The 27183-nt window shown below is 51.4% G+C and overlaps 1 protein-coding gene across 1 annotated transcript in view; it reads left to right on the plus strand.

Moving 5' to 3' along the window:
* Positions 1-27183, plus strand: part of pwwp2a (PWWP domain containing 2A) — a 35759-nt gene that overhangs the window by 4116 nt on the left and 4460 nt on the right. Inside the window, exon 2 of the mRNA XM_069196022.1 lies at positions 12500-14390. Coding sequence (XP_069052123.1) covers positions 12500-14390 — 1891 coding nt within the window. The remainder of the gene's footprint in view (positions 1-12499; positions 14391-27183) is intronic.

The following is a 27183-nucleotide window of genomic DNA, read 5'->3' on the forward strand; positions in this document are numbered from 1 at the left end:
ACAGACAGAGGTGGTACTGACACTGTATCGGACAGTAGTTTTTCCTTCTGTGGTGCTCCACCCAACCAATCATTTTCTAACTGCTTTATGCAGTACTTGGTCGTGGATGAGCCGGAGCCTATCCCAGCATGCAACAGGACACCAGTCCGTCTCGGGGTACACAGACAAGCACATGCTCACACTGGGGCCAGTTTTCCCAGAAATCAATTAATTTGCCCGTATGTCTTTGGACTGTGGGAGGAAACTGGTGCACCTGGAGGACACCCAGGTGAACACGAGAACATCCGGACTCCCCTCAATTAGCGCCCCAGGAATCAAATGCAGAAGTCTAGTTCTTTGCGATTCAGTCAACGCACCTGAATCACGGACAGTAGTGACGCTCGGAAATCGTTACAGGGTTGGCAACGGTGACATATTACAGAGCAATTCTTTTTGAGAGGTCAAAGCACATTTACCGGTCTGTCCCGGACAGAAACCTGCTGTCAGTGTGGCTGTAGTGAAGAACTCGACTGGTCCCTGCAGCACCGGGGTGGGGCACCGCCGATCTCGGCTTCGGTATGGGAAAGGCCGAGCTATAACTGGACGATACGGCCCAGCATCTCGGTCCTGCTGTGGACTTGACCTCCCCCCCTCCCTGCTGAAAGTGCCCGTGAGGGGTGGTCTGCGTTGGGACGGCCTGCCTGAGGAACGAGACGCACACATGCATGCTGCAGGATGGGTGAGAGGCTACAGCTGTGGAGCAGCCAGATCCGCTTCGGATTTGCTTTCCTTGCTGGATAACGGCAGGGAGGCCGGTTCCAAGAGCCGGGATCAGGTCGAACGAGCTCGCTGGCCTCTGGTCAGTCAGAGCCGTGCTTGCTGTAGGGTGAGTGGGTGTTCTTTTATACGGAGCGCCGTCTTCTGTTTATCCCAGTGTCCCTCATGTGATGGGCCTCTGGAGACGGTAGATCATGCGCCATTGGCTGAAGACGGTGGGGGGGGGGGGGTTGTTTTTTGGGATGGGGGTCGAAATGATGGAATAGCACCGATTTCTCCCCTCCCTGCATTGTTATTCATTCGTGCTGGGTCATCTTGATCTGACCCAGTCACTTCCGGAGTCTTGAATGTCACCGAGATGATAGCTCTGCTGTCGACAGGGCCGAGAGACGAGAGTAAAAATTGAAAGGGGAGGGTGAGTGAGGAGTTCCTAGGTGAGTCACTTCCTTCCCCATCCGCCCACGGAGAGCCGATGAATCGGCACAGACTCCGGCAGCAGCCTTTTTACGCCCGAGGTGTTAGTCACCCAGCAGTCACCTCTTGGAAGCGGCCGTCCGCAGGCTCGTGTCACGGGGCGCTCGCCGCCGGCAGGGGAAAACAAAAACAAAACCCGCCCTTCCCTAGAAGTTATCCTGTTGGCCTTTCCGGCCAATTATCCCTGCTCGTCTCCCGGACTATGTAGCCGTGCATCCGGGACTCGCTCCGCCGTCTTCGGGGGTGATAAGGCATTGGCGATTTTCAAGCGCTGCTCCTCTCCGTGCTCCTGCTCCGGCTCTTGCCAGAGATGGCCTGTTTTATTTTTAGCTCAGAACAGAACAGACCCCGTTTGATTTGCATTTTCCGTGCAGGCTCAGCAAACGCCTGCGCTGGCTGTCTCGGATTTTAATTGCTTCCAAGATGAAATGGACTTTTCTTTGGCTCTACTGAGTTTTGTACCGGTAACCCCCCTTTCCACCCCCCCCCACCTCCTCCACCACCCTCTGTGCAGTTCTTAACAAGGTGTGTCGTTAAGGTTAAGGGATTTCGAGTAAATTAACCGACTTCTTCAGGAACCACAGAAGGAGTCAAGTCCAGAGCCCCCATCCAGCTCCGGACCTCAGCGCTGGCTTTCGGTGCTTTGCTTTATTGCTCGTAAAAGACGCCACCTGAAACCTGGCCTTGTTGTAGAGAGGGACGTGGAAGCCTGGTTTGACCCAGTGCCGCGTTCTTCCTGGACACAGCGGAGGCCTTCTTTCCTCTGAAACGGCCTTGACCTTTGCTGTAGAACGAGCTCCTAAAATCTCTTGACGGCTAATGATTTGCCACTGGGTCCCCCAGGCGCTGTGCTGACGAGGCGTTTAGGCAAACTCCCCTGTGCAGGCAGATGCGGGTGTAGCTCCTTCACCCTCTCTTCCAGTGTGAAGGTTGCAGTTTGGCACAAAAGCAGGGGCAGAAGAACATCCCAAATGTGAAAGGCTTCCCCGCTGCTAATCTGCGTAATCCACAGCGAGGTTCGGTCTCCTCTGGTTTGACGTTGCGATGGCACTGGGAGGACAGAATTGAAAACCATAGGTGAAGCTGCACCAGTGCCCAGTCACAGGCTCGTACAGGGAGAAGTTAAGTAACAGGGTTGTACGCCGGCCGGCGCTTCAAGATTCCCAGGATACAGGATCGGAGAACGTTTTTGTTGAGGTTTCGTTGCACGTGTTCACAATTTACCTGAAGGGCTGGTGGAGGTCCAGCTGAATTGGGCTTGCCATGCTTTTAGCTACCAGCCCTCTGTGTCTCCATGTGATGCCACATACCGAGCCGTATGCTCCCCCCCCCAACAGAGAGCCTCCTGACGTACCTGTAGGCTCACTTTCAGGGAGGCGTGGCCTCTCCACTTGTCACATTAGGAGTTCAGATACGTGGGGCCCGGTCAGCTCTGACAAGTACAAAGCAGAAAGATGTCCATGTCCATTTGCTTTCAACTGTGATTGTGATGCCGCAGTGGAGCGGCTGCTCAGCTTACATTTCCTCCGGCTCACAAGAGGCATAACAAGAAAACGAAGACGAAGTTGGAGCAGCAGTTGGGACTGCTGTGCCGTGAGCTCGAGGTGCTATCCTGCAGCCGCCAGGTAGGAAAGTAATTGGACTGTAGACTGCAGGATGTGTGACACGGGCTTTATAGCCACATTACCAGCACGGCTAAGAATCTATCCTCTAGATTCTCGCCCCAGAGGAGACTAAAGATTTGTCTTGGTTTAAATGTCAACGGGGAGTGTGCTAGTTCCTTTTTTATTCATGTGTCATTTGCTCTGTTACAACCCCCCCCCCTCCCCTTCTCGCCGCGAGGGGCGTTGGTGAGCGTCCGTTGGGGCAAAGCACACACCCTCTGCCTCCATTTTAAAGGCCTGCAGTAGGAAAGCTGTGGGCTTTGCTATCTCTGTGCAGGTTCTTCTCTGTTGACGAAATTGCGCACATCTGGTGTGGCAGTTATGACCAGAAAGCCATGGGCTTTGATATCTCTGTACAGTGTCCTCTCTGCAGAAGAAATCGCACGTCTGGTGTGACAGTTGCGATCTGAAAGCCCTCTGCTTTGCTATCTGTGTGCAGGTTCCTCTCTGTGGAAGAAATCGCACACATGTGATGTGGCAGTATTGAACAGGAAGCCCTGGGCTTTGCTAGCAGTACTCTGTGGAAGAAATCATACCCGTCAGGTGTGGCAGCTGTGATCAGAAAGCTCCGGGCTTTGCTATAACTGTACAGTGTCATCTCTGAGGAAGAAATCACAAGTCTGGTGTGACAGTAGTGACCTGAAAGCCCTGGGCTTTGCCATCTGTGTGCAGGTTCCTCTCTGTGGTTGTAATCCCACATGTCTGGGGTGGCAGTAGTGACTTATTCCCAGGAAGGGCTCTGTATTTATTGTTCAGCCCTGATGTCTTTCTGTTCCTCATTGTATGTTTTTTTGTTAATCTTATATGTCATCCTAATTTGCTAGTTTTACGCCAGGAGCAGCCGAACCCCTAGGGGAACACGGTGATAATTTAGGAGGTCCCTAAAAATGCAGAGAAGGTTTTCACCCCGGGTTGTGAAAAACGCGCTTTCTTGCAGCAGATGTGCTGTGAACAGGCTCCAAGGAGCACGTTCTTGTGCTGCTATTTGTTCATACACTGTCTTGCAAAACAATTTGGTCCTTTGCCCAGTTTTATAACATTTTTTGCTTTAAAGCTTGCAGTCACGGCACTTTGATGTACACGTTAATATCTATGTACACAACCCACTCAATGCATTCAAAGCAAAAAACCGAACAATAAAGTAAATAGGTAAATAGGGGCACCCTCATAAAGCTCTAAATACTTTTGCAATGAACTGTCAATGCGCCTGTTCAAATTTTTCTTTTATCACATCTACAGTTAAACTTCCCGTTTTTAAATGTCTTTATATTTCCGCTGGGGCAGTTGGTGTGTGGAATGACCTTCGTCTTTAAACCTCGGGCCTTTCCTTCTGCTGAGAAACATCTCCTTCAGCCATGGTCAGCCTGCGGTTTTATGTCATGAGCCCCATTATCGTTTCGCTGCTGCTTGTGCCGAAGGCAGATGGGGTCCTTCTTTCAAACGTCTGCCCAGTGCCCGTTTGCACAGCCGTGGTGCAGCAGTCGTAAAGATTCAAAGATAAGAATTAAAATCCCTCAAGCAAAAGGCCTCGAGTCTAACTGTGGTCTAATAAAGACTTCCAAAGGATCAGCTACAAATGGACACGCAAATCCTCGTGTCCTTTCTCTACCCCACCAGTACAAATGTGACCCTGTTCTTCGCTGGGTGTGCAGTGTCCCCTCTGCCGAAGTAATCGCACACGTGTGTGCGTGGCAGTAGTGATCAGAAAGCCCTGTGCTTTGTTATAACGGTGCAGTGTCTCCTGCGGAAGGAATCGGACACCTGGTGGGCCAGTAGTGATTGCAGCCTGGCGAGGGGACATGGCAGCTCTCGGTGTCGGCCTCCCTCAGGTGGTATTCTGTGCGGCAGTGCCCACGCAGAAGCAGGTGCCACTGCAGAGTCAGGGCAGGTCCTGTTGGCCCAGCAGCTCTGTAGACGAGCGACAGGGGCTGCACAGTAGGGTGTGTCGTAGTGGTGAGAGCGACTGGGAACTGCTCTTCTGTGCAGGCGCTACAAATAACTGCAGCACGGCAGTGAAATCGCCAGCATTTATCAGGTTAAAATTGGGTTTGAATGGTTTATTATTTTTTTGATTAGAATAATAAGTCTCTACTAATGTCGCTGTAAACCTCTGCTGCTCTGTTGGAGGATACTCCTGTAGCAAGTTGGTCCACCTCCAGCTCCCTTGTGCCGCCATATTGAATCCCATTAGATAATCGTGAGCTTCACACGTGTCCGTGGAGCTGCGGTACAACCCAGCCTGCGGACGCCAGTGTGCTCAGCATTTCGGTTCCTTCTTGCAGAATGAATCCCTCTTGCTGTTGGTGTTAATTTTCTTCCCGTATTGACCAGTGCCTTAACAGAACGCCTTCTTCTGAGTCTTCTATTGCTCTCAGTGGCGCTGCAGATGAAGGTGGCACAACAACCATACCTCTGACACCTTCTTTTCCACAGTGCAGCACGCAGGGAAAGGCCTGACTGCTGATTTATAATTTAACATTACTTGATTAACCCTATACAATTTCATGCATTAGGAATTTGTCTTTTCGCATACCCCAGCTTGCTCTCCATGAGACACACAGACACAGACAGGGAGAGAGCCTGGGGTCAGAGCGCAGGGTCAGCCAGTGTACAGCGCCCCTGGAGCAGTTGGGGTTAAGGGCCTTGCTCAGGGGCCCAACGGCGTAGGATTGCTCTGCCGGCTGCAGGACTTCAACCGGCAACCTTCCAGGCACAGGCGCAGATCCTTAGCCACAGAGCCACTGCTCCACCCATTTACAGATGTTGAGAAACATGGGATGCATCTCCTGCTGGGTCTCTCCTGTGTAACATTTTATAAAGACACCATGGATTATACTGTTGGGATCTTAGGAGTCCTTTTAGAAAGGAGATCCTCTGGATAGAGCATCGAGGGCCTTTACAACATGTCCGTATGGTATGTAAAGAATCCAGTCCGGCTTTTCCGTGGGCCTTCACGCTGCTTGGTTTGTCCTTCAAGTGCTGTGCGCTTGAGAAGGCTCCCCGGCTGCTGTGTGCCGTGACCTTCACCCGGTCTATCAGCTCACCCCTGCCGGGTCCAGGGGTGCTGGGTGCGGGGAGGCGCGATTAGCGCACTGATGGATGACGGAGGAGGTAGAAGCGTCGAGGCCAGCAAGGCCGAGGCCGACTGAGTCGACTCTCGCGGCAAGGACACCCTCCGCCGTCTCCAGTTAAGATGCGAGATCGCTCTAAAATCGGTGCCACATTGCCATGCTTGTATCATGACGTGTAGGATTGTGTGCGGTCTCCTGCAGCAGAGCCTTGTCTTACAGGGGCACATGCTGAGGAGGAGCGAGGCCCTTTTATTGTGATGCTTCATCGTAAAAATACAGAACTGAATTCCACTCGGGTCTGAATGAAAGTTTTGCTTTGGAACTTAATTGCTGCAGAATCCAGGCAGAGAGGAGTTTGCAGAAAGGTCTTCAACTTTTCTGTCTTCACTTTTGTCAGCCCCTAGTGCCAGGGGTGAGGGGGTTCCTTTTTCGTTTGGAAGGACCACAATCTTTCACCCTGTATATGGGATGCAGGATAACATCTGGGCTGCTGTGCTTCTTGAGGTGGTCACCTGCCAAGAGAGCGCGGGAGATCTGTGGGAGCAGTCTGCTCAGGCCCGCTGCTGTCAGATTTAGCAGCAGGCACCAGTCTGGAGAAGCTGAGTCCAGCTTGTGCTTCTCAGTTCTTTTCAGATTCCTTGCCTCCCCACCTCGCCTTTTGCAAGCAGGCCTTACACACTCATGAGCCATGTGCATCGTAGGAGAGGCATCTGAAAGACTCTCGTGCAACTGCTTCTGAGGGTGACCAGATGGCTGTACTGGTCTGCTGGTGACAAGTTGGGGTGAGCATGTGTAGGTTAGTGTAAATGATAAAAAGGGGGGATACCAGGGACATGAAAGGGTATTAGTCACTGATGACCTTTTCTGGTGATGAGGAAAGAAAATCTACTTTCCTTAAAATATATTACTAAATGCTCCATGGCCAATGGGCCAGGCTAACTGGGATGTGGGACCAAGAATATAGTGCCAAATAATCCTGCAAAACCATCTTATTTTTGGCAATTTCTAATTTGCTTGCAGTAAACACAAATCAGGACACCATATGGCTGACGTTTGTGTGGAACAGTCCTTCCCCTTTCCCCATGAGGTCTGTGTGGAAAAGGACCGCTGTCCTCCTCCCTCACACAGCGAGCGCAGCGGGTGAATGCTTGGCTGCTGCTGATCGAAACGATTCCCTTTGCGGGAAGTATTCACTGTGGCCTGCAGGAAAATGGGCTGAAAGAGAGTGACCTTCACAGCACAACAAAAGGCAAGCACACAAGACAGCGGGGTGAAGGGGGAGGCAGCCATGCTGTGCTGAGCCCTGAGCTGCTGACATCCATATCTCTGTTGCTCTGTACCTTCGGAGAGGCGTCCCCGCACAGTCTTGTGTGGGCCTGGGGCAGCAGGGTCCAGTCAGGGACCTGTGAGTGCCTGGTGTACAGATCCCAAGGTGGAGGCCCTGCGCTCTGTCTTTAAATCTTTTGGGAGCGCAATGGGCGAGAGGCCTGCAGCTCTTGTGCAGGTAAAGCATCTGGCTCGACTCCGAGTAATTTCGTTTTGGGAGCGGATCGTTAAGGTGTCATCATTGCTTTTTTTTGCCAGATCGCCTTAGGGAAACGAACAGGAGGTGAAACTCGAGAACCGAGACGATCAATCGGGTTAGTTTGAGCACACCCCCTTCCACAGGGATGCCGATTGGCGTTTGTTTGCGGCTCCAGCAGAGCCGCGCCCGCACCCTGGGGTGGTCCGTCTCGTTCCGGTCGGACCAGGGCGCCCTGGCGATCGCCCCGCCCTGCCCTTGACTTAAGTCGCGTCTCGTTCCCGCTTCTCTCGGGGTCTCCCTCTGTCCGAGAGCGGGGGTGCGCGCTCTGCTCCCTGAACCTGAAGGCAGTTAGGCGGTAAAGAGCGTCTGGCGTGCTTCGCTTTATTTGGAGCTGGCGGGTGCAACTGGCCTGTCTGGAAACGAGGGAGTTGGCGTCGCTGCAGGTGAAAGACGGCGAGCAGCAGGCATGCTGATGTCTTACTGTTGCAGAAGTGCTCTCGCACACAAGGAATACCGGGGTGCTGTCGTGCTTGTATTGGGAGTGAGAGTTTGCTGTGCTGCTCTAAGTGCGTCTCGGTGATCTGGGCTTTCAAGGACAAACAGAAAGGCTGCAGATTGCTGCTCACCTGGTGCACCGATTTCTCGTGGGGGGGGTGATGCTGTCAGCGTGATGACTCCAGTGCACTTCGAGCACATTAGGATTGCTTTTCAAGGTGCTATATAAAACAGTCAGCTGTTATTCCACCACCTCTTCGAGCACAGTGGGTTCCTACAGATGGGTGAGGCGGGACTGGTGAAAGTCTGGGCTGCAGTCATCGCAGGATCATCGCATCACTTTCAATAACCGCTGATCCTAGTCAGTCTCATGGCGGCCCGAAGACTATCCTGGGAAGCACCGGGCGCAGGGCGGGATAAACGTTTTTTCCTCCCGGTTTCTCTCAATAATCCAAAAACGTACTGGTAGGTTAACTGGCTTTTGGGACCGTCGGCCCTACAATGAACTGGAGTGGAAGAGACAGTTCATTGAACCCAGGACCCCAACACTGAGCGGCAGCAGTGCTAACGACTGCGCTGCCGCGTTGCCCAGAGGGGGGTCACAGTGATGTTGTTCATCTTCCCTGGTGTTTCTGTTTTGTTTGTTTGTCCCCTCCATGTGTCTATAAAGCTGGTTGGTCTGTCCAGGTCATAGTGTTGAACATTTTGACCCTAGGGCAGTGAAATCTGGGGTGACATCACCGGCGTCCGCCTTGGGGATGCGTGCAGGCCGTTGTGGGCAGTGGACAGGGGTCACACGGTGCCTCTGTGGTTGTGCCCGATGACCATGTTCCCCATGCATCTTGGTCCTGCCTGGACTTCCGTCGCGCGTCGCTGCTCCCCGAAACATGGCCACCCTACCCTCGTCGATTGTTTCCCAGTGTGTTCGCTGGCAGCCGGTCGGCACCGCAGGTTTTTGCTGCAGACATTCCAGTCTCTGATTCTGCTTATTATATGTGCACAACTGTTCTTGTGTGCAGTGTTTTTTTTCCCCAAAGAACAAAGTGCACTCCCGTGTGTGTGTGTGGTATATCTTGAAGCAGCATTGCTGTGGGCTCAGCAGGCTGGCTTCGGGCACAAGTTTTCCCTGGGGCACGGCTTTCAGCAGAACTGTGAGCCCCCGTCCCCCACCCCCCGCCTCCCCTCTCTTCCTTGCATCCCGTGTCCGGCCTCTCTTCGCCAGGGCGCCTTCCCCGGTGGCGTGTGCCAGGCGTATGCCAGACTGGACCCCCCCAAAGTCTCAAAAGCAGCCAGAGGTTTTTCAGATGGGCTGCAGCAAGAGCTCTCAGTCTGCAGGATGTGACTGCTGTGGGAGAGATCAGCACGTTTCCTGCAGCTGGCTGCTTTGTGTGTGTGTGTGGTCAAAACCACAAACCCTAGACCTCAATTACTTAAGCTTTTACCTCTGAATTCTTTCCAATCCTGGGGCTGCTCTGACCGAGCCAGTGGCTGACAGCTCAAGTGATGCGAGATGAAAACCTTTAGGGGGTAATAAGAGACGATGACAGCTGAGTTAACTATAGTGTTTGCCTTTTCTGTATTTTTACCATGGAAATGCATCAGCAGATGCTGGATTCATCATGCGTGTCGCTTGTCTTTTTGAGTGTGAATGCAGTCTTCCACACTGTTCTGCATCTAGTTTTCACTCGTTAATAGTGATTTATTAGTCTTCTGTATTTTGATAAATTTAGAAGTGTTCTGTACCAACATTCTGTTCATATTCCGTCTTTAATTTCTTAATTATCTATATCCATAATTGTAATGATTTTGGCACAGTGGCTTGTGGTGTGTATATATAGAAGAAATGCGTATTTTTCTCTGTCTCAAGGCAGACAAGTTTACCTGTGAAAACGGGGTAGTTAACATACAAATTTTCACATGCATAGGAGGAAAATCGTTTTTTTTTTGCTGTTCATGGCAAGCTTTGTTTGCATTATGAGCTTGTTTTAGTATAAGCAGTGGGAAGTGGTCATGTGGAAAAGAATGGGCAGCAACTTCCTCCTCCGATGGGTCCGACAATAACAAATCTTCGCCATCGGACTTGTCGCTGGTTAGAAATGACCTGGCTGTCAATCCCACCGTCACGTCCGATAAAGTCTGGACATTTCTTCCTCGCTTGAATCCCACAAGAAAATCCTTCTCCCGACTTGTTTGGAGTGAGGTTACTAGAAAATCAAGATTTTTAAAAGCTGTTTATAAAAAGAACAGGCCTGCCCATATTACACTTTCTGTGAGCGCTTTTTCGAGGACAGTGAGGGGGCGTGGTGGGGAGTGAGGGTGTGCGTTGAGGGGGCGGGGCGTGGTGGGGAGTGAGGGAGTACAGGGGCTTGGTGACGAGGGTGAGCGGGGTGTGCAGGGAGCTGACGTAGACCAACAAATGTTAGGATCACCCCAGCAGCAGCAGCAGCAGCATACGGCCAGCCTTGTCGATTGAGCGTGCCACCATTACACAACTGGCCCCGACCTGTAGGGTTCCCTATGGGGCAGATCTGTCTCCCCCCGAAGGGTTTCCCTGGGTTTCTCTGTCGTGTGCCTGTTCCAGCTGGGCAGACATGTGACCACACACTCGCCGTCAACCCTGTTAAAGCTGATAAACTCTCAAGGCCAAGCAGAGACCCGTTGGAGATCCGAGCTAATTAACGGCAGCCAGTTGCTTGGGATTTCATCATCTCCAAATCTGTTTAGCTCGAGGGGGGTGTCAGCCTCCCAGGTTGGATCAAGTCGGTGAATAACAAGCAGGAGCTAGATAGTTGCAGGCGCAGCTGATTTTCATTGCCGTGAATGAGCTCAGTAACACAGCTGTAGTGTCAGCCCCCGTGCAGCTCAGTCACTGAGGAAGGAGTTCTCCTGGGACGCAGCACGTGTTTTGTTGGAAAAATAACTGGCCTTTTTTTTTTTCCCCACACAATTTTTGTATATCTGTTAAGGCTGTCAAAGGAAAATAGTTTTCTCCTTTTCTTTTGAATGATACCGGAAGCTCTTGGGAGCTGCTGAGTTAGTTGGCCGATGATGGTTGCGGCTCTAGAAAGTGCGCAGGTATTTCAGGAAAGGACAGGCTCCTGCAGTGGCGTCCTTCTTGGAAGCTGGCTAGTTGGAAGGTGCTCTGTCCCCCTACTGTCTCGGGATGATTCAGAACCGGACGTCCCGTTCCCAATCCCTAGATAAAGTCCCCTCTGGAAGGTCGTTGTGGAGAACAGGAGCCGAGGTCAGGAGGTCAACTTCAAGGAGAGGAGGCTGAGCGGCGGCCCGGACGATGATTGGCCGGTGGCGGCGCTGTGTGGCGTTAAAAACGGGCCTGTTTCTGACCTCGCCCCGGAGGCAGGGCTGTCGGCTCGTTTTCCTGTGCGCAGCTCGAGGCGTGGCAGTGAGATCGAAAGTGGCACGCGGCTCGTTCACGGTGCAGTCCTCCAAGATCAGAGGGCCTGCAGCAATGGCTGAGACTGCTGGGTGTCCCTGGACTCTCGTCCTGCAGCGGACCTGCAGCAAGGCATTAAAGAAGGAGCTAAGTATGTTTTAAGTAAAGGTGGATTCTCTGAGGATGAGTTTTGTCAATATTTTTTGTTACTATTAAAAGTGCATATAGTTCACCAGTAAAAAAAAATGATTCTCAAAGAAGTCAGCTCTCGGTTCTAAACCGATGTATCACATGTGCCCACTGGAGAGGCACACAGAGAGGAGAGATCCTTCAGACAGCGTTCTCAGGTTTTGCACACCATGCACAGGCAGTATTTTACAAAACAGACTGCACCAGATTTCCCAAGATATCCTCAGTCATCTCTGAAACCCATCCAAGACAGGAGACTTGCCCCGCGAGCAGCAGTGTCGGGGGTCACAGGCCACTGCTTCCGGAAAGAGCAGGGAGCGCTTCTGTCAGGAAGAGAGGGGATTGGAGTGACGGGAGTGTAGCAGAGGGCAGCCGGCTGGCGAGGGGGCTGCCAGCGCAGGGAACACAACGTCTTCAGTTTTGGAAAGTAGCCTGTCAGTATACACTGTAGATATTGCAGTAGGGCAATGCTCAGCTCTCGCATGCGTATGTGCGCATGTGAGTAAAGAGCACGTTTTCCCCGATCTCTCCAACGATCCTAATTAACCCGTTAGCCCTTTGATATATAGTCTTCTAGACCATGCAGGCTCCCCTCACAGCTACCTTTCCTGTTGCAGTACATACATGCACACAGCGTGTTTCCGATATGGGCTTCAGTGGTCGGAGGTTTGTTAGAAGGATCTTGCAGCTCGTTCTGTTCGCGCCTTTGTCTGCGGTTTGTTTGAGGTGATGCCCCCTTGCGAGAGGGTCCCCTCGCCGCTTTTAGAGCTGTGGAACAAGGAGCCGAGCCCGTCGTGACATCGGCAGTGGCCGTCCGCTGGTGGGCACGTGTGGTCTTGAGCAGTGGGAGTGTCGTCTCTCCGCCTCCTCTTTCCTCTTGTTGGTGGTGTTGACCTTGTGCTTTATTCATGCCCCGTCTTCTCCCTTCCAGGTTCGGACCCTATGGAATTCCGGTCACCGTGTTCCCCAAGAGGGATTACCGGGATAAACCCGAACCTATGCAGCTAAAGACGGAACCATTCCAGCCGGAGGCTCCGGACACACAGGACGGCCCCTCCCAGGAGCCCCCCGCCGCCCCCGCCGCGCCGCACCCCAGCCTGTGGACCTCAAAGCCCCCTCCCCTGTTCCAGGAGGGGGCCCCTTACCCCCCGCCTTTGTTTATCAGGGACACGTACAACCAGCCGATACCTCAGCCCCCGCCCCGCAAGATCAAGCGGCCGAAGCGCAAGCTGTACCGCGAGGAGCCCACGTCCATCATGAACGCCATCAAGCTGCGGCCGCGCCAGGTCCTGTGCGACAAGTGCAAGGGCGCCGTGGCGGGCGAGAAGCGGGAGGCGCGCCGGGGCCCCGGGGCCGAGTGCCGGGGCGAGGAGGCCAAGCGGCGGCGCGGCGAGAGCGCCCCGGCCGTCGGCAAGAGGCCGCGCACCGAGCCGCGGGCCGAGGAGAGGGGCCGCGCGGCGGAGGGCTCCAGGCGGCAGGCGCACGTGGTGGCCCAGGCCCGGGGCGCCGGGGGGAACAGGGTGGTCAAGGTGGGGCCCGCGACGACGACGACGACGGCCGCCGCCGCCGCCGCCTCCTCCCGGGTCCAGCTCAGCACCAAGAAGGTTCTGCAGAGCAAGAACGTGGACCACTCCAAGGCCCGGGAGGTGCTCAAGATGGCCAAGGCGCAGAAGAGGCAGCGGGAGCTGCCCGGCGGCCGGGCCAACGCCAGCATCGCCGCGGCCGGCGCCAAGACGGCCGCGCCCCGGCAGGACGCCCTCCCGAAGGTGCACTTCACCCGGCGGCTGCACCAGATCAGCGGGGGGGGCGGCGGCGGCGCGGGGAACGCCGCCCCCCTGCCGCCCCGGATCCGCCTCAAGCCCCAAAGGTACCGTAACGAAGAGAACGACTCTTCCTCTTGTAAGCCGGCCCTGGAGAGAGTGCAGGGCGGCGGCTGTAGAGGGGCGCCCAAGGCGGCCCAGCCGGTCCCCCGCTGCCCCTCCACTCGCTCCTCCTCCTCCCTCGTCCCGGCGGGCGAGGCCGGCGCCTCCTCCGAAAGCCAGGGCCCGGCCCGGGGGCCCGAGCCCCAGCCCAGAACGGACCCCCGGCCCCAGTCCGAGCCCGAGCCCCTGCCCCTGCCCCATCCCGAGCCGGCCGAGGAGAACAAGGACACGGTGGCTCCCGAGGAGCGGGGGGGGGACAGGCGCGAGAGGCGGGGGGGCAAGGCGGCCGACCTCCCGGCCTTCGTGGCGCTGACCCCGGGCAAGCCGGACTCGTCCGACGCGTCCGTGTGCAGCGTCGACAGCGCCGACGACCTTAAGTCCTCCAACTCGGAGTGCAGCTCCACCGAAACCTTTGACTTCCCCCCGCCTGGGGTGTTCCACGCCCCCTCCGCGCCCAGCACCTCCTCCACCGCCCCCAACACCACCTCCTCCTCCTCCTCCTCCTCCTCCACTTGCTCCTCCTCTTCGGCCTCCAAGGAGGACAAAAAGCTCAGCAATTCCCTGAAAGCGACGGTCTTTTCCAAAAACGTCTCGAAGTGCGTGACCCCGGACGGCAGGACCATATGCGTAGGGGACATCGTCTGGGCCAAAATTTACGGCTTCCCCTGGTGGCCGGCGCGCATCCTGGCCATAACCGTGAGCCGCAAAGATAACGGGCTCCTGGTGCGGCAGGAGGCCCGGATTTCCTGGTTCGGGTCGCCCACCACCTCTTTCCTGGCACTTTCTCAGCTCTCCCCCTTCCTCGAAAACTTCCAGTCGCGCTTTAACAAGAAGAGGAAGGGGCTGTACCGTAAAGCCATCACCGAGGCGGCCAAGGCTGCCAAACAGCTCACCCCCGAGGTGCGGGCCCTGCTGACGCAGTTCGAGACGTGAGCGGGCCGGGGGGGCGGGGCGGGGGGGGGGGCGCGGGCTCGGAAAGGTAGGCAAAAAGCACATGCTCTCCCCCCGACGAGTGCCAGCCCCTCTGCAGCCCCCCTCGTCTTTTGTTTTTAGTTTTATTTCCCCCCACCACCACCACAGTGGTGGGGGTTCTGAGAGTCGGGGGCGACGAGAGAGTTGGGGGGTGGAGGATACAGCAATGATCTCCAGATGGTCAGGTGGATGGGCGGGGCACCCCAGTTGTGTTATCCGTTCCCCCCCCACCCCCCCCCCAATTTTGAGACGTGGTGCTAAAAAAAAAAAAAGCCCGACACTCCAGCTTTCTCGGAGCGAGTCGGCCCCTTGCCCCAGCCACTGGCCCGGCTCGGACTTACAGTAAAGGCGCTGGCCGACCACGCCTCTCTCAGGTCTGTGAGTCCACCCGCTGGCGACTCTCGGGGGTGCGACAGGACGAGTTCCGAGTTCCCGAAGGGGGAAACAGATGTTCCCGGAAGCATAGGTCCTAGAGGAGGCCCGACTGATCTGCGGGGTGGGCGTGTCAGGCAGTGGGTTTCAGATTGTGCGTTTTTCCTCTCCTGAAAGCTTCTTCTGTACGGGTTCCCTCTCCCTGAATTGGCGGTGCGGAGCTGGTCTGTCTGCAGGGAGGTGCGTAGGAGCCCCAGTGTGTCTAAAGTAAGGCTCTGCTCTGATGGCCGAGAGCAGGGAGAAGGACTGGAACCCTTTCAATACCGTTGGGAGTTTTTAAAGAGACTTTAAGTCCCGGATATGGTGCAGCAGGGTGCTCAGATTTTCTTTATCACCTGATAGTGTGACGTTCAGCACCGGTTTATCCAGGATGATTGCGTCATTGCCCAGGACTTTTCAAGAGCTGTGCGCATTTCAAAGCTTGCATCAGACAGAATTTCCCATTAAACACCGGTTACGATTTCTTTGGGGGGTCTTATCCGTGTCACAGGTGCATTAATTTTAGGGGAGGGAGATACACTGGGGAGTAGGGGGGTAGCTATCTATCACTCTCTTGTTCTTAGAATGACTATTTTAATTCTTTTTTGAATTTCCTATTTTTCGGTATGTATCTGCCGACCAGAAATTGTACACTACACAGGCCCGTAGAGCAGACAGACCCCCTTTTATCTTTTGGGGAGCGCTGGTGTACTTGACCGTCACCAGAGGCCTGCCCGACAGCTCCTGCGTAGCTGTGGAGTGCCGGCCTTTAAAGACCACTTTAAACCGTCAGTCCGGTGCATTAACAAACACTAATTAAGCAGATCAATCAGCCCATTTACGTCATGCATGCTCCTGCGTCAATGAAGGGCCACCTCCTTTCTCATTTCCTACCCCAGTTTCTGAAGCACCTGCTTCGGTTTCAACCAGGGGGCTTCTGCGGTATGGGTAGATTTTGGGCTGAATCCCCCCCTAAGCTCCTCCCTGGTCTGTTTGAACCCCTGGGAGAATAGCAGATGCAAGGTCTGTGCGAGCTGGGGGGAGAGGGTACCCCCTCATTCCCTTGATTTTGTATCGCTGACCAGTAGATGGCACTTTTTAGGGTAGAGCATGACATGGGGGAGAAAAAGTTTGAATCAAAGGTCAGCAGTTGAGGACACTGGACGCCCAGTGATAGGACCCAGCGGTGTAATGTCAGGATGACCAGAGTGCTGCTCGGATTTGTGAATTTCTACAGTGATCCTTGCACACAGTGGCAGCTTGGTTTTTTTGTTACAGAAGGTTGGGTGACCAGATGTTTTGTGTATTTAGGGAAGTGATTGAATGGGAAGGCTTACACTAACAAGTTAGTGGAGTGGACACACAAAGAACATGTTTTATGCGTCTTCTCTGACAAATTGGGATGTGCTTTTGAGGCCTTGTGTTTCTTTAAAGGTCACTCTTCTTTAGAGGGGGTGTTTACCCCCAACAGGACAGTAAAAGATATTAAAACACTAGATTCTGGGACAAAATCATCCGTTTTCCCCTCAGTTTGTTTTCTCACAAAAACAGTTTTTCAGGCTAATTGTAGAGCGTATACTTTTGGTCTTGGCAAATGCGTTATTATATGTAACCTGACTTGCAATTTGTATGCGCTTAGAATAATTGTAATGCTCCCTTTGAAAATGTACTGCAGGGAATGATTGGCTCCTCTCAAAACCTTTTTTTAGTGTGTCTGTTAACCTTGAAGAGCTTGTCCCGAGGAGAGGAAGGGGAAATGCATTTAAAACCGAGAACAGTAGACACTCCGTTACCCAAAGAGTGGTGGGTGTATGGAACACGCTGCCCAGCCATGTTGTTGAAGCCTTAACCCTGGCTTCTTTCAAGAAGCAGCTGGAGGACTGAACAGCTAATGACCAAGTTGGATAGGTGGGCAGGTGGCCTCCTCGTCTCATAACCCCTCTTCTGTTTTTAAGTGACGCCTGACTGCAGACCAAGCAGCGCTGTGTTCAGCTGTGTTTGCTAGAATAGTGAAGAGCAGTGTGGATGCGGGTCACAGGGTAGCTGTCCTGAACCAGAATTAGAAGGGAACAGGGGCTACATGCCCTCGAGACCTGAAACTGGGACCTTGGACCTAGTGAAGACAGCAGCATTTTTGCTAGCGGTTGCAGACAGGGGTGCAGGAGGTCCCGTTTGTTGTGAAGTGAGATTCGCTTGTCTTTGTCAAGTCCCCTCCGTTCAAGCGGTGTTGCGCCTTGGCGTCTCTCGTTGCGAAGCTCCTGAATGATCGCGCTTTCGGTTTGCCCTCCTGGCGTGTGTCTTTAAACTCCACATGCTGGCTGGTTCCAAGTCCCGCAGCCCAGTGGTGCCCAGCTGTGGTCCCGGAGAGCCGCTGTCCATCCAGTTGTGTGCTTCAGCCATTTTTACACACACCTGGGGCGCTTTCTAAGAAGGTGAGCTCTAAGAGATGGTTTCAAACGAAGATATTGACACCCCATAGCTCTCTGGGACCGCAGTTGGCCTTTCCTGACATAATTGAGCCAAATCAAGTGATGGAGACTCGCTTGTGTCCCCCGTCTTTCTGAGTTGATGTTTCACGAGCGGTCTGGAAAAGCTGCTGGTCTGTGGCTCTGCAGGACCAGGGTGACTTCTGTTCCTCAGCTTCCAGTGGACATAGCTGAAGTAGCATTCAGTCCGTTTGCATATAAGTAGAGTTTCTCTGTATAATTAATTCATTTAGGGTTAAAACATAATTTAACCGCTGTCTGTAAACAGCTTAATGGAGCAATATCTTAACTAAGGTGTAAAAGTAGTATCCAAAGGAAAATCAAGGCAGGGCATCCAAAAATGTTACATTGATTGGTGAAAATAATTGGATTAGTTCATTATCAGTGTAGTAGATCATTTTTCTCAAGTAGTGGTTAGCATTTCACCCTGGGTTCAATTCCAGGAATACTATACGTGAGGAGTTTGCATGTCCTCCCTATGCTGGCGTGGGATTCCTTCTGGTGCCCCCGTTTCCTCCTACTGTCCGTGACATACTGGTAGATTAACTGGCTCCTGGGGGAAAAATAGGTCCTGGTCGGTGTCTTTCTGTGCCCTGTGATGGATTGGCATCATCCGGGATGTATCCTGCCTTGCATGCCGTTGCTGGGTTAAGCTCCGGCTCCCCTGTGACCCTGCACTGGATAAAACGGTTAGCGGATGGATAGATGGGTGTTTTTTTCGTGCCTCAGTTCCAGAGCTCTTTCCGGATCCCTCGTAGGGACCGCAATTCTGCGACCGTTGGGGGCCACCTTCTAGCTTTTATAAAAAATGAGAGCCTCAATGAAAAGATGCTTGTCGGGTTAGTTAAGAGAGTGCCCACATGCTTCATCAAGTACAGATTGACCGTCTCTACATCAAGCAAAGCTTCTGCTCTGTTGTGATCTTGATCAGCTAGACCCTCACAAGTGGTTCCATAGATCCAGATTATATTGAGAATTATTTTAAGTAGGCTGGATCGCTACTGTAGTTAACACATAGACCAGGCCTACTCTAAATCGAATTAAAAATTGGTGTGATTAGGAATAAGTATGCATGATGTAGTTACTGATGAAGGGAGTCTCTGATACAGGTAGTTGAGGGACAGTTTAGAGAATAAGATGACCTGCAGAACAGTTACAGGTGACAGGCCTGTCATCTGGCCTGTTTGGCTGCTAAGAGCTGTTTGGTCCAAGGATCTTATCCAGCTGTTTCCTGAAAGAAGCCAGGGTATCGGCTTCAACACCATGGCTGGGCGGCTTGTTCCACGTTCGCACCACCTAAGATTTAAACTCTAGACTGCTTGATCCGGAGTCCAGAGCGCCAAATAATACAGCCACAGAGTCACTCTGTGGCCTGAGGTGCAGAATGTGCGAGGGATTGAACTAGGAGAGGAGAGAAGCCGGGGCTAGCTTATGACTGGTGCTTCAGTAAGGCTGCAGTTTGGCAGTCTGAACGCCTGTCCACAAAACACGTGTCCAAATGCCCTAAGCTGGCTCCTCTGACTCCCAGTGATTGGATTAGACAGCAGCATAAAAAAATCCTTCAGTTATATCCTAGAGCGTTTGCTCAGCCAGCCAGGAAAAAAACGAAGACTCAGATTTTCCACGTGAGATGGGCTCTCATGTTGTTTGCAGTGTGTCCTACATTATGGTTATTTAATAATGGCAGGTAGAGCGCAGAACTCCTTGTCTTGCAGAAAATTGACTGTTGATGCTTCTTGAAAGGAGTTTTTTGTATCTCAGTATTTTAAGAATTTGTGGTGTTTGTAGAGGAGGTAGCTGACATTTACTGCTGTTCCAGGTATCAGGTAAGCTGGATGCCGTTAGAACAAACTGCCCAGATTCTGGGACAGGGCCGTAATTAGCATAAATGCGGCAATCGGTGTTACTTAGGGGAGTCATTGAAACTAACTGCAACATGCTGCTGCCAGAACGATAGCTCTGTTTTTTTGACTCATCCATAATGAGAAGGCTGGAGGTTAGAGAAGCAGTGGTGAGGGTGGGTTGCCGAAGGTTTGTGCTGCGGTGGTGAAAAGGGGGATCAGTAGTAGTGTGGCACTGACGTCCCCGCTCACCAGTGCGATCTGCCCAGATAGCTCAGCCCTTAAGCCAGAGTCACCTCGGGCCCCCTTCAGCTTTCCTCTGATCCCTGAAGAGGATAAATGAGTGGGGAAGGTCAGGCTTGACCTGCACATCCGGCTTGAGTGCTTTGTGAGCCCTGAGCTCTCCCTCCCTCTCTCTGTCAGCCTCATAACATGCTGTTTCCCCTCCTCTGCACTTCCACAGAGGGAGAGCAGCTGTCTCTTGGAGTGGTTATGTCATGCGTGTGACATGACATCCTGGGGTAGTTACGCCATGCGTGTGACCAAATGTCCTGGCCATACCTGAGTCATCTGCGTTTTTACCTCCCTGATGAAGGTGTGTCCCCCCCGAATTAAGGAGAATGCATTACGGGCTCAAAAGCAAAGTGAAATCTCTGCGACATGGTGCGAAAACAGGGCACTCTTCTCTAAACCATGAGCCTCCGTTGGTTTGGGGCCTCAGAACTGCTGCTGTGCCGTGTTCTGTCTGGCACCAAGATCCCTAAAAGTAATTTATTTTTTAAACAACCGTATCTTGTCAACAAAAATCAGGAGTGGTTCTTTTCACTCTTTATATTTCCTTTCTTTTCATTGCTGCAATATTTCATGGTGCAATTAACGCCGTCCAAGGCAAACCACACTACGATTGTTGATGCTTCTTTCTTCCCGGAGAATCGGGCTGCGTGTTGAATGGAACGTCAGTTTTGCTGCTGGAGTGATTTTTCTGATCATATTTATCGCATCCCACGTTTCTTGCAGCACCTACAAACCTGTTGACATCTCAGATTGAACAGTAGGGTGTTGAAAGAACTACTCTCAATTTCTCTGCCTTTCACTACTATCGTTAATTGTTCATTATCACATTCGTTTTCTTAGTTCTCTTTTCTTGCTCACAGGGGTGTGTTCTTGCTTGAGTGTGTTGGATTCGGAGAGGGGAGGGGCCCTATTGCAGCTGTTAAGGGAGAGGTAGCCGTAACGCTCCCTAGCGCGGTGCACAGCACGTCATGATCCGAGCATTGAACGTCTTCCCCAGCCTGCACCTCTGAACGAGAGCAGGTGTGATGAGGCAGCCTAAGCTGGAACTGTCGGGGACAGTGTCTGCTGTCAAGGGTGAATGTGTCACTTTTGTGCAACAGAGGGCTTTTGTCAGAAGCTGAGCTTGGTAGAACACAGTGCACATTTAAAATTGATTTTCATTTTCACACATGCTGGAGTTAATTTTGAGTACCGATTTTTTTTCCTGTTTTTACAAATCTATGGAGGGGAGGGAACGTTACACCCTGTTTTCTGTAGTCTTCTGAAAGTAATTTATTTACCTTTAGTTGTCCGTTAGGGGTATTGAAATAGGAGTCCCTGTTGATTATTTCAGTACTGCTTTGGAGTAGCCAGTTAGAATCAGAGCTTTTTTTAGTGCACTCGGGATGTGGGGGGTTCTGTATGTTCCTGTTAATCTCCAAGCATCAGCTTTCTCAGCCTGTCCTCTGACCACTCCGGCATCGGTGCTAATTCAAGATCAGAGTCCGCCGCGCTGACTTGCGGGACAGTTCTGCAGGGCTCTGGCTGCAGGTGGTCTCGTTGGTCCTGGATGAGAAGGTTTTCGGTCTCTTCAGGCCAGATCGACTGCCAGATCGATGAAGTGCCCTGGGGTGTTGGCCGGAAACAAGCTACGAGTGTCGCTCCCTCAAAACGCGTTCCCCTCCCACCTAGATGTTGTGTATCTGCAACAATCTTCCACTTCCCTGGTAGGTCCTGTGAGGCTGTGTGCAAGCCATCCTCATTTAAACTCTCCTGCTGTGTGAAAGCATCCAGTGTTCTCTCTGAAGGAACAACAGGCACTTGATAAGTGACATGGCTGCAAGGTGACGTGCTGAGATTATTTTTGTCTTTAGCAGAATGACAACTATCTAATCATGTTTTCACAGCGGGGGTGGGGGTGGCGGGGTTAGGCAGGTATCATTCATCTGTTAAGACTGCAGGCATCCATTTACTGTATATCCTCTGCAGATGAAAGCAAAGAAATGACCTTGGCGAATCCTTTGGAAACATAAAAAAAACAGCTAGTTCCTAAACTCTTCCTAAGGTGTTCTTGTGATATTTTTCGTCTTTTGAACAACTAAAAGCAATGCAGAGCTTGTGTCCTCAAGACCCCAGCCTCCCCCAGCCTGCTCTAGGACTGGTTAACAAAGCTGTCTGCTGCCCCTGTGGTTCACCCCTCCTCCTTAAAGAGACTCTCGCCATGGCCCACTGGAGTGGACATCTTGCTGGTAGAAACACACTGAGTGACTGTCAACCCCAGTGAGAATCAATTCTATTTATAATGGTGGTTGGCTTTGTATTTTTTATGTTCCCTTCCTTATCTGTTTGCAGATCAGAGAATGCTGTATATTGAACAAGGAAAAAAAAAAGTTAAGACATTATTTGTGTAAATGTTTTCTGATGTACAAAGATTATGTAAATAAAATGTTAACTACAAGGAATCTGACCTAGTTGTCATTTTTTTCCTCCCCCTCTTCCTCTGCCCCTGTATTCCCTCAACTGTTTTGGTCTCTTTTTAAGAAAAAGAAGAAGGAATAAATGAACAAAGCTCCATTTGCTTAGGTAATGGTCGTTAGTCCAGTTGGGCGTCCCGGTCACTTATCCTGTGTTGATCTGAAGCATATAGAAGGCTCTGCCTTCGTTGCAGCCGATCCATGCCTTTTAACATTGGGCGAACGGTTCTAAAATCGCTCCCAGTCGGGAGTTTGGATGAGGCGTGACACCTTTTCAGACATAGCAAACTGAGAGGAGAAAGTTGAGGCTTCCTGCTTGCCCTGGGGAAGGTCGATTGCTCGGAAAGCGTAGCTGCATCTGAGGAGGCGTGGAGACGCAGGCTTTGCTCTTCACTAGATGCATGGAGGGTTACTGGATGAGAGGGTCGTTTGGTGGTTTTGAATTCTTGGCACAGTTTATTCTCTCACCTGCAAACAGAATTTCTTCTCCCCTTTTTTTTTTTTTTTTTTAAAAGGCCTCCCTGTTCGAACATTGGCCTCGGTGTGATTCTGGAGTAAGATTTTCACATTGTTCTGGACTTAATCTTCGGGTGCTGAGCACGAGCAGGGTGTGCAGCCGAGTCGCAGTAGACAGTGGCTTTGTTCCCTTCTTCATTCTTTTTCTACTGCACGTAGAAACCTGGCGCCAAAAATATCTCAAGCAAATCAGCCCTGGTACCTTGAAGTTTGTGTCACTAGAGGATGTTGAACCAAAGGGAGTTTTCTACCTTGATGCAGGGTGAGTTTTTTTTTTTTCCACAGTGAGGTTTGAGGACACTCTGATGGAAGAAGACTAGTCTAGAACTGTTCAGCTTTTGGAGCGTAATCAGTGCTGTCGGTTTGGAACTCAAGTGGCCTCTGCTGAGGACCCTTTTTTAAAGCCTTTTTTAAATTGACATTGAAGCATGGAAACCCAGAGGATTTCCAATGGCAGGAGATATAGGTCCTGTGTTTCTGCACTGGCAAAAGTGCATTGAACTGTAGACCCCTCTGGGAATGGCTAGTTGCTCAGAGTTTGAAATGGGAGCTGGGGTGGCACTACGACATCGTGATCCCCGTAACACTAGAAGGGATCAGTTCTTGACTGGGTCACATTATAAGGCAATGTGTCGCTAGGCAACTGACAGTGGCCACCTGTTGCTAGATAGCTGTGTAGCTGTGTCACTGGCGGACCGTGACACCGGCTGATTGTGGTGCTAGCCGACTGTGACTGGCCAAGTGCGACATTGGCCGGCTGTGATGCTGGCCGACTGTGTTAGCTGAGGGACCGTTAGCTGACTGTGACACTGACCACCTGTTTGTAAAGCAACTGTGGTACCGGCCAGCTGTGGCACTAGCTGACAGTGCTGCTAGCCGACTGTAATACTGGCCAACTGTGACCGACTGCGACCAGGATCCTCCAAGCAGTGGGGCATGTCCTGGGGCCGGACTTGCCCTCTTCCCTCCCCCGTGGCTTCCCAAGCGCTTGCGGACTCCATAAGGGATGCTGCTGTCTTCCAGTCATGACGTGTCAAAGGGTCGGGGAAGTCATGGCATTTCAAAGGGTAGGATAAGTCTCTCATTACTATATTCCTCGTTCTCCTTCTTATGGGTGCAGAGCTCCTCTCTGCAACTGGGTACTCTACTTTCCATAGGTATGTAATTAAAAATACACCTGTCCCTCAATTTACAAGTAATATCACCCGATATTACTTGGGTTTACTCTAACAGAGCACTGAATTCTGAAAGAGCACAATTGTTTATTCATGTTAATTACCCTGGGGTAAATAGAAGGAGCCCTAGTTGCCCCTCTGCTTCCAAACCTCCACAGATAGCTCCCCCCCTCCGCCCTCCAGCTCATTAATGCCACGTCCACAATAAACAAAGGCCTTACAGCTGCTGTCACTCAAGCCTCATTGCACGTCTGTGCTTCAGAAGAGCTTCACAGTTAACAAGATAAGCAGACAAGTGAGATGTGTTAAAATTCTCAGAACGCAGACGCGCCAGGGAACTGTGTTGTGGGAGGTCACGCTTGTCGTTCGCTCTAGCGAAAAGCTCTTTGGGACTGCAAAGGACAGGTTTGTCAGAGTGAAAATCTCTACACCAGGCATTTGTGGATAGAGGGCCGGAATAGCAGGCGATTATACATTTTCAAGAAATATTTAAACACTTTCAGTAAGAGACATCACTGAAACCCCTGAGGCCCAGTTATATCAGCAACCAAAGCCCATGAATGTTAGGAGAATTTGGGGGGAGAGCACTCCCCAAAACCCCTCTTCTAAGAGGTGAAACCGGAGAGGGAAGGGGTTTTAGGTTAGAGACTGCAGTCTGACAGCTGCTGTGCCAATGGGACCTGGAGATTGGGACATTAGGAACACGCGTCCTGCCCTCCACGCCAGAGGGGGCGTTTTTGTGGTGAGCCTTAGTGCTGCTGAATTATTTTTGAACATCCCATTCATTTTCCCTTGAAGTAGTTCCTGGCTCCCGTCCCTCACTCCTGTTCCATGCATTCTGAGCATGGTTCAGTCTTCGAAGAGCAGGCAGCCTGCAAAGCTTGGGCAGCGACTTCTGTTTGGCCAAGAAATACTAGACTTCCAGGCAGTGCAGTGGTTAGTATTGCTGCCTAACAGCACTGGTGTTCAAGCCTGGACCTGGGGAGCGATCTGTGTGGAGTTTGTATGTTCTCCCTGTGTTCGTGTGGGTTTCCTCCGGGTACTTCAGTTTCCTCTCAATGTCCCAAGACAAGCTGGTAGGTTAATTGGCTTTTGGGAAAATTGGCTCTGGTGTGTGCATGTGTTTGTATCTGTGCGTGCCCCGTGGTGGTCTGATGCCCTGTCCAGGGTGTATCCCGCCTTGCAGGCTCCAGCTCCCCCTTGACCCATCCAACTGTATTGGATGAAACCGTTAGAACATGGATGTGTAGGTACTGGGCTCCCTGTTGGGACCAGTGTGTGCTGCCCCCTGGTGGCAGCTACAGGACTCTCATCCTATTGCAACGCAGCTGCATGTCCGCACGCCTCCACTGAAATTGCAGCACTCTTGACGCATGGCAGCACAACTTGTGCTCCATCGCTGCAGTAAAATTCTGCTGGTGCCCAGGTTGGAAAGTCTGCAGTCCTGTGAGCACTTGCCCTGCACTTCACAACTCACTAACGAAGACCTTGAATAAATGATGTGTTATGGAAAATGGCTACAATTGCATTGTTAGATACAATCTCTGTTACAAAGGCAAGTGCACACCATGGTCAGAGGATGGCTTTTGTGCCGGAGTCTTTCATCAGTAGCAAAATCCTGTGCACACAGATGGTGGCCAAGGTTTCAGCTATTTATAGCCGTTCCTCTATCTCACAGTCCCTTTGGACAGAGAAGAGCACATTCATGTGTTTTATGTTTTTGGCATCTCGTCCTGCACCTGTGAGGCACAGGACTGGAATCTGAATGTTATGGATGATATAACCAAGAGTCTGGGAACAAGGATGTCACTTCTCCTTGTTCTTCATTACTCTTCCCTGAGAACAAGGGCGTCACTTCGTGTTCTCCATTATTCTCCCCTGAGAACAAGAGCATCACTTCTCCTTGTTCTTCATTATTCTTCCCTGAGAACAAGAGCATCACGTCTCCTCATTATTCATTACTCTTCCCTGAGAACAAGGATGTCACTTCTTGTTATTCATTACTCTTCCCTGAGAACAAGAGCATCCTTTTATTCTTGTCCTTCGTTACTCTTCCCTATGAACAAGAGCATCACTTCTTGTTCTTTATCACTCTTCCCTGAACCTATAGATTACTGTATGAGATGGGCTATAGTCAACAAAATATCTCCCCCTCCAAAAATTATAGCTCTTCAGCCTGCAAAAACTTTTGGAACAAAGTGTTCCTTCTAAGTTAATCAGACCTATAAGAGCTCCCTATCCTATTTCTTTTTTAACAAAGGAAATGGTTTATGTGTTCAGGGATTCCCAGGTTTTTTAAAAAATCCAAAAGAATGATCGACTGACCCAAATTCTTGGCACTTGTTTCCAAAGTGGTGATGCTGTACTGTCGTAACCAACACATAAGCTTCTCGAATTGGAATTCCTTGTTCGGCACACATTATGTGTTTCTTAGCTGCTGCCTGATTGGTGGGATAATTAATTGTATGGAAGAATCCCTTCTTTGCACAGAAAATATATACCTGGATTGCTGAATAAGGCATTTCTGAGACTAAAGAAAGTGTGTGAAGGCTGTTGGTTATTTGGCTCCATGCTGGACATCAGAGAACTGAGATTACTTTGCATAGAACTTAGATGGTCAACTCTGCTGATTTAACACTTTAATCTTTCACCCCCTGTGAGGCACTGAGCTCCCCATCTGTTTGAGGAGTCCAAGCCTTCTGATTTTAAACACACTGCATTTTTTTAGCACGGTTCGCCCTCACACTGGGAGCTGTGATCATTGATTTTACTTGGCCTGACAAAGCTCTTCAGAGTCAAAGTGCTGTCTAATGCATAATTTATATGCAGTCAAGTCTAGGTGGGATGCTAGTGGCCTCTTCCAAAAATAAAACCTGCAAAAGTTCCCAGCATTGTATTTCAGAATCATTTGAAAATCAAGATTTACCAACTAGCCATTTCTTGCAGCTGTATGGCTCTCCTAAATGACACACCAATGCGTGATGCAGATATTGTGTTATAGATGAGTAGGAGCTCAGTGTGAGAAGTCTTTGGGTCCTGCAGTGCACTGTGGGGGAGATGACCATCTCTGGCCTTTGCTGAGAATCTCCATGGCCCAGGAACTATGACCTGTGTGACATCTGTATTCTTCCCCCTGCAATTTCCTCCCCTTCAGCTCCGGGTGTGCCACTCAGAAGCTGGTATGTAGTTAGTGTGCTATGCAGACATGGAAGGAGCTGTCTGCTCTCTGTGCTCTTGTGTGCGTTTCCTTTCGTCAGTGTGCCCTGCAGAGTTTGTCTTCTCTTTCAATTATGAGGGAGGTGTTATGTTAGGGACCGAAGGCTGACTTCCTTGTTATCATCAGATGAGAGGGAGAGCTCACCTGTGAGAGGAAAGACTAGTTTCTGAAAGCAATCCTATCTACCTGGATGAAGATTTGTGTCTTTCAGCCCTTGGTGATCTAAAGCTGACTAGATTATTGCGTTGGGTTTATTCCATGCTGAAAAGAAAGGAAAGAAAACACAACGTTTCGGCTGTGGAGCCTTCTTCGGGTGTGAAGAAGGCTC

Source organism: Lepisosteus oculatus, chromosome 11 (genome assembly GCF_040954835.1).
Source record: "Lepisosteus oculatus isolate fLepOcu1 chromosome 11, fLepOcu1.hap2, whole genome shotgun sequence".
NCBI classification, from domain to species: Eukaryota; Metazoa; Chordata; class Actinopteri; order Semionotiformes; family Lepisosteidae; genus Lepisosteus; species Lepisosteus oculatus.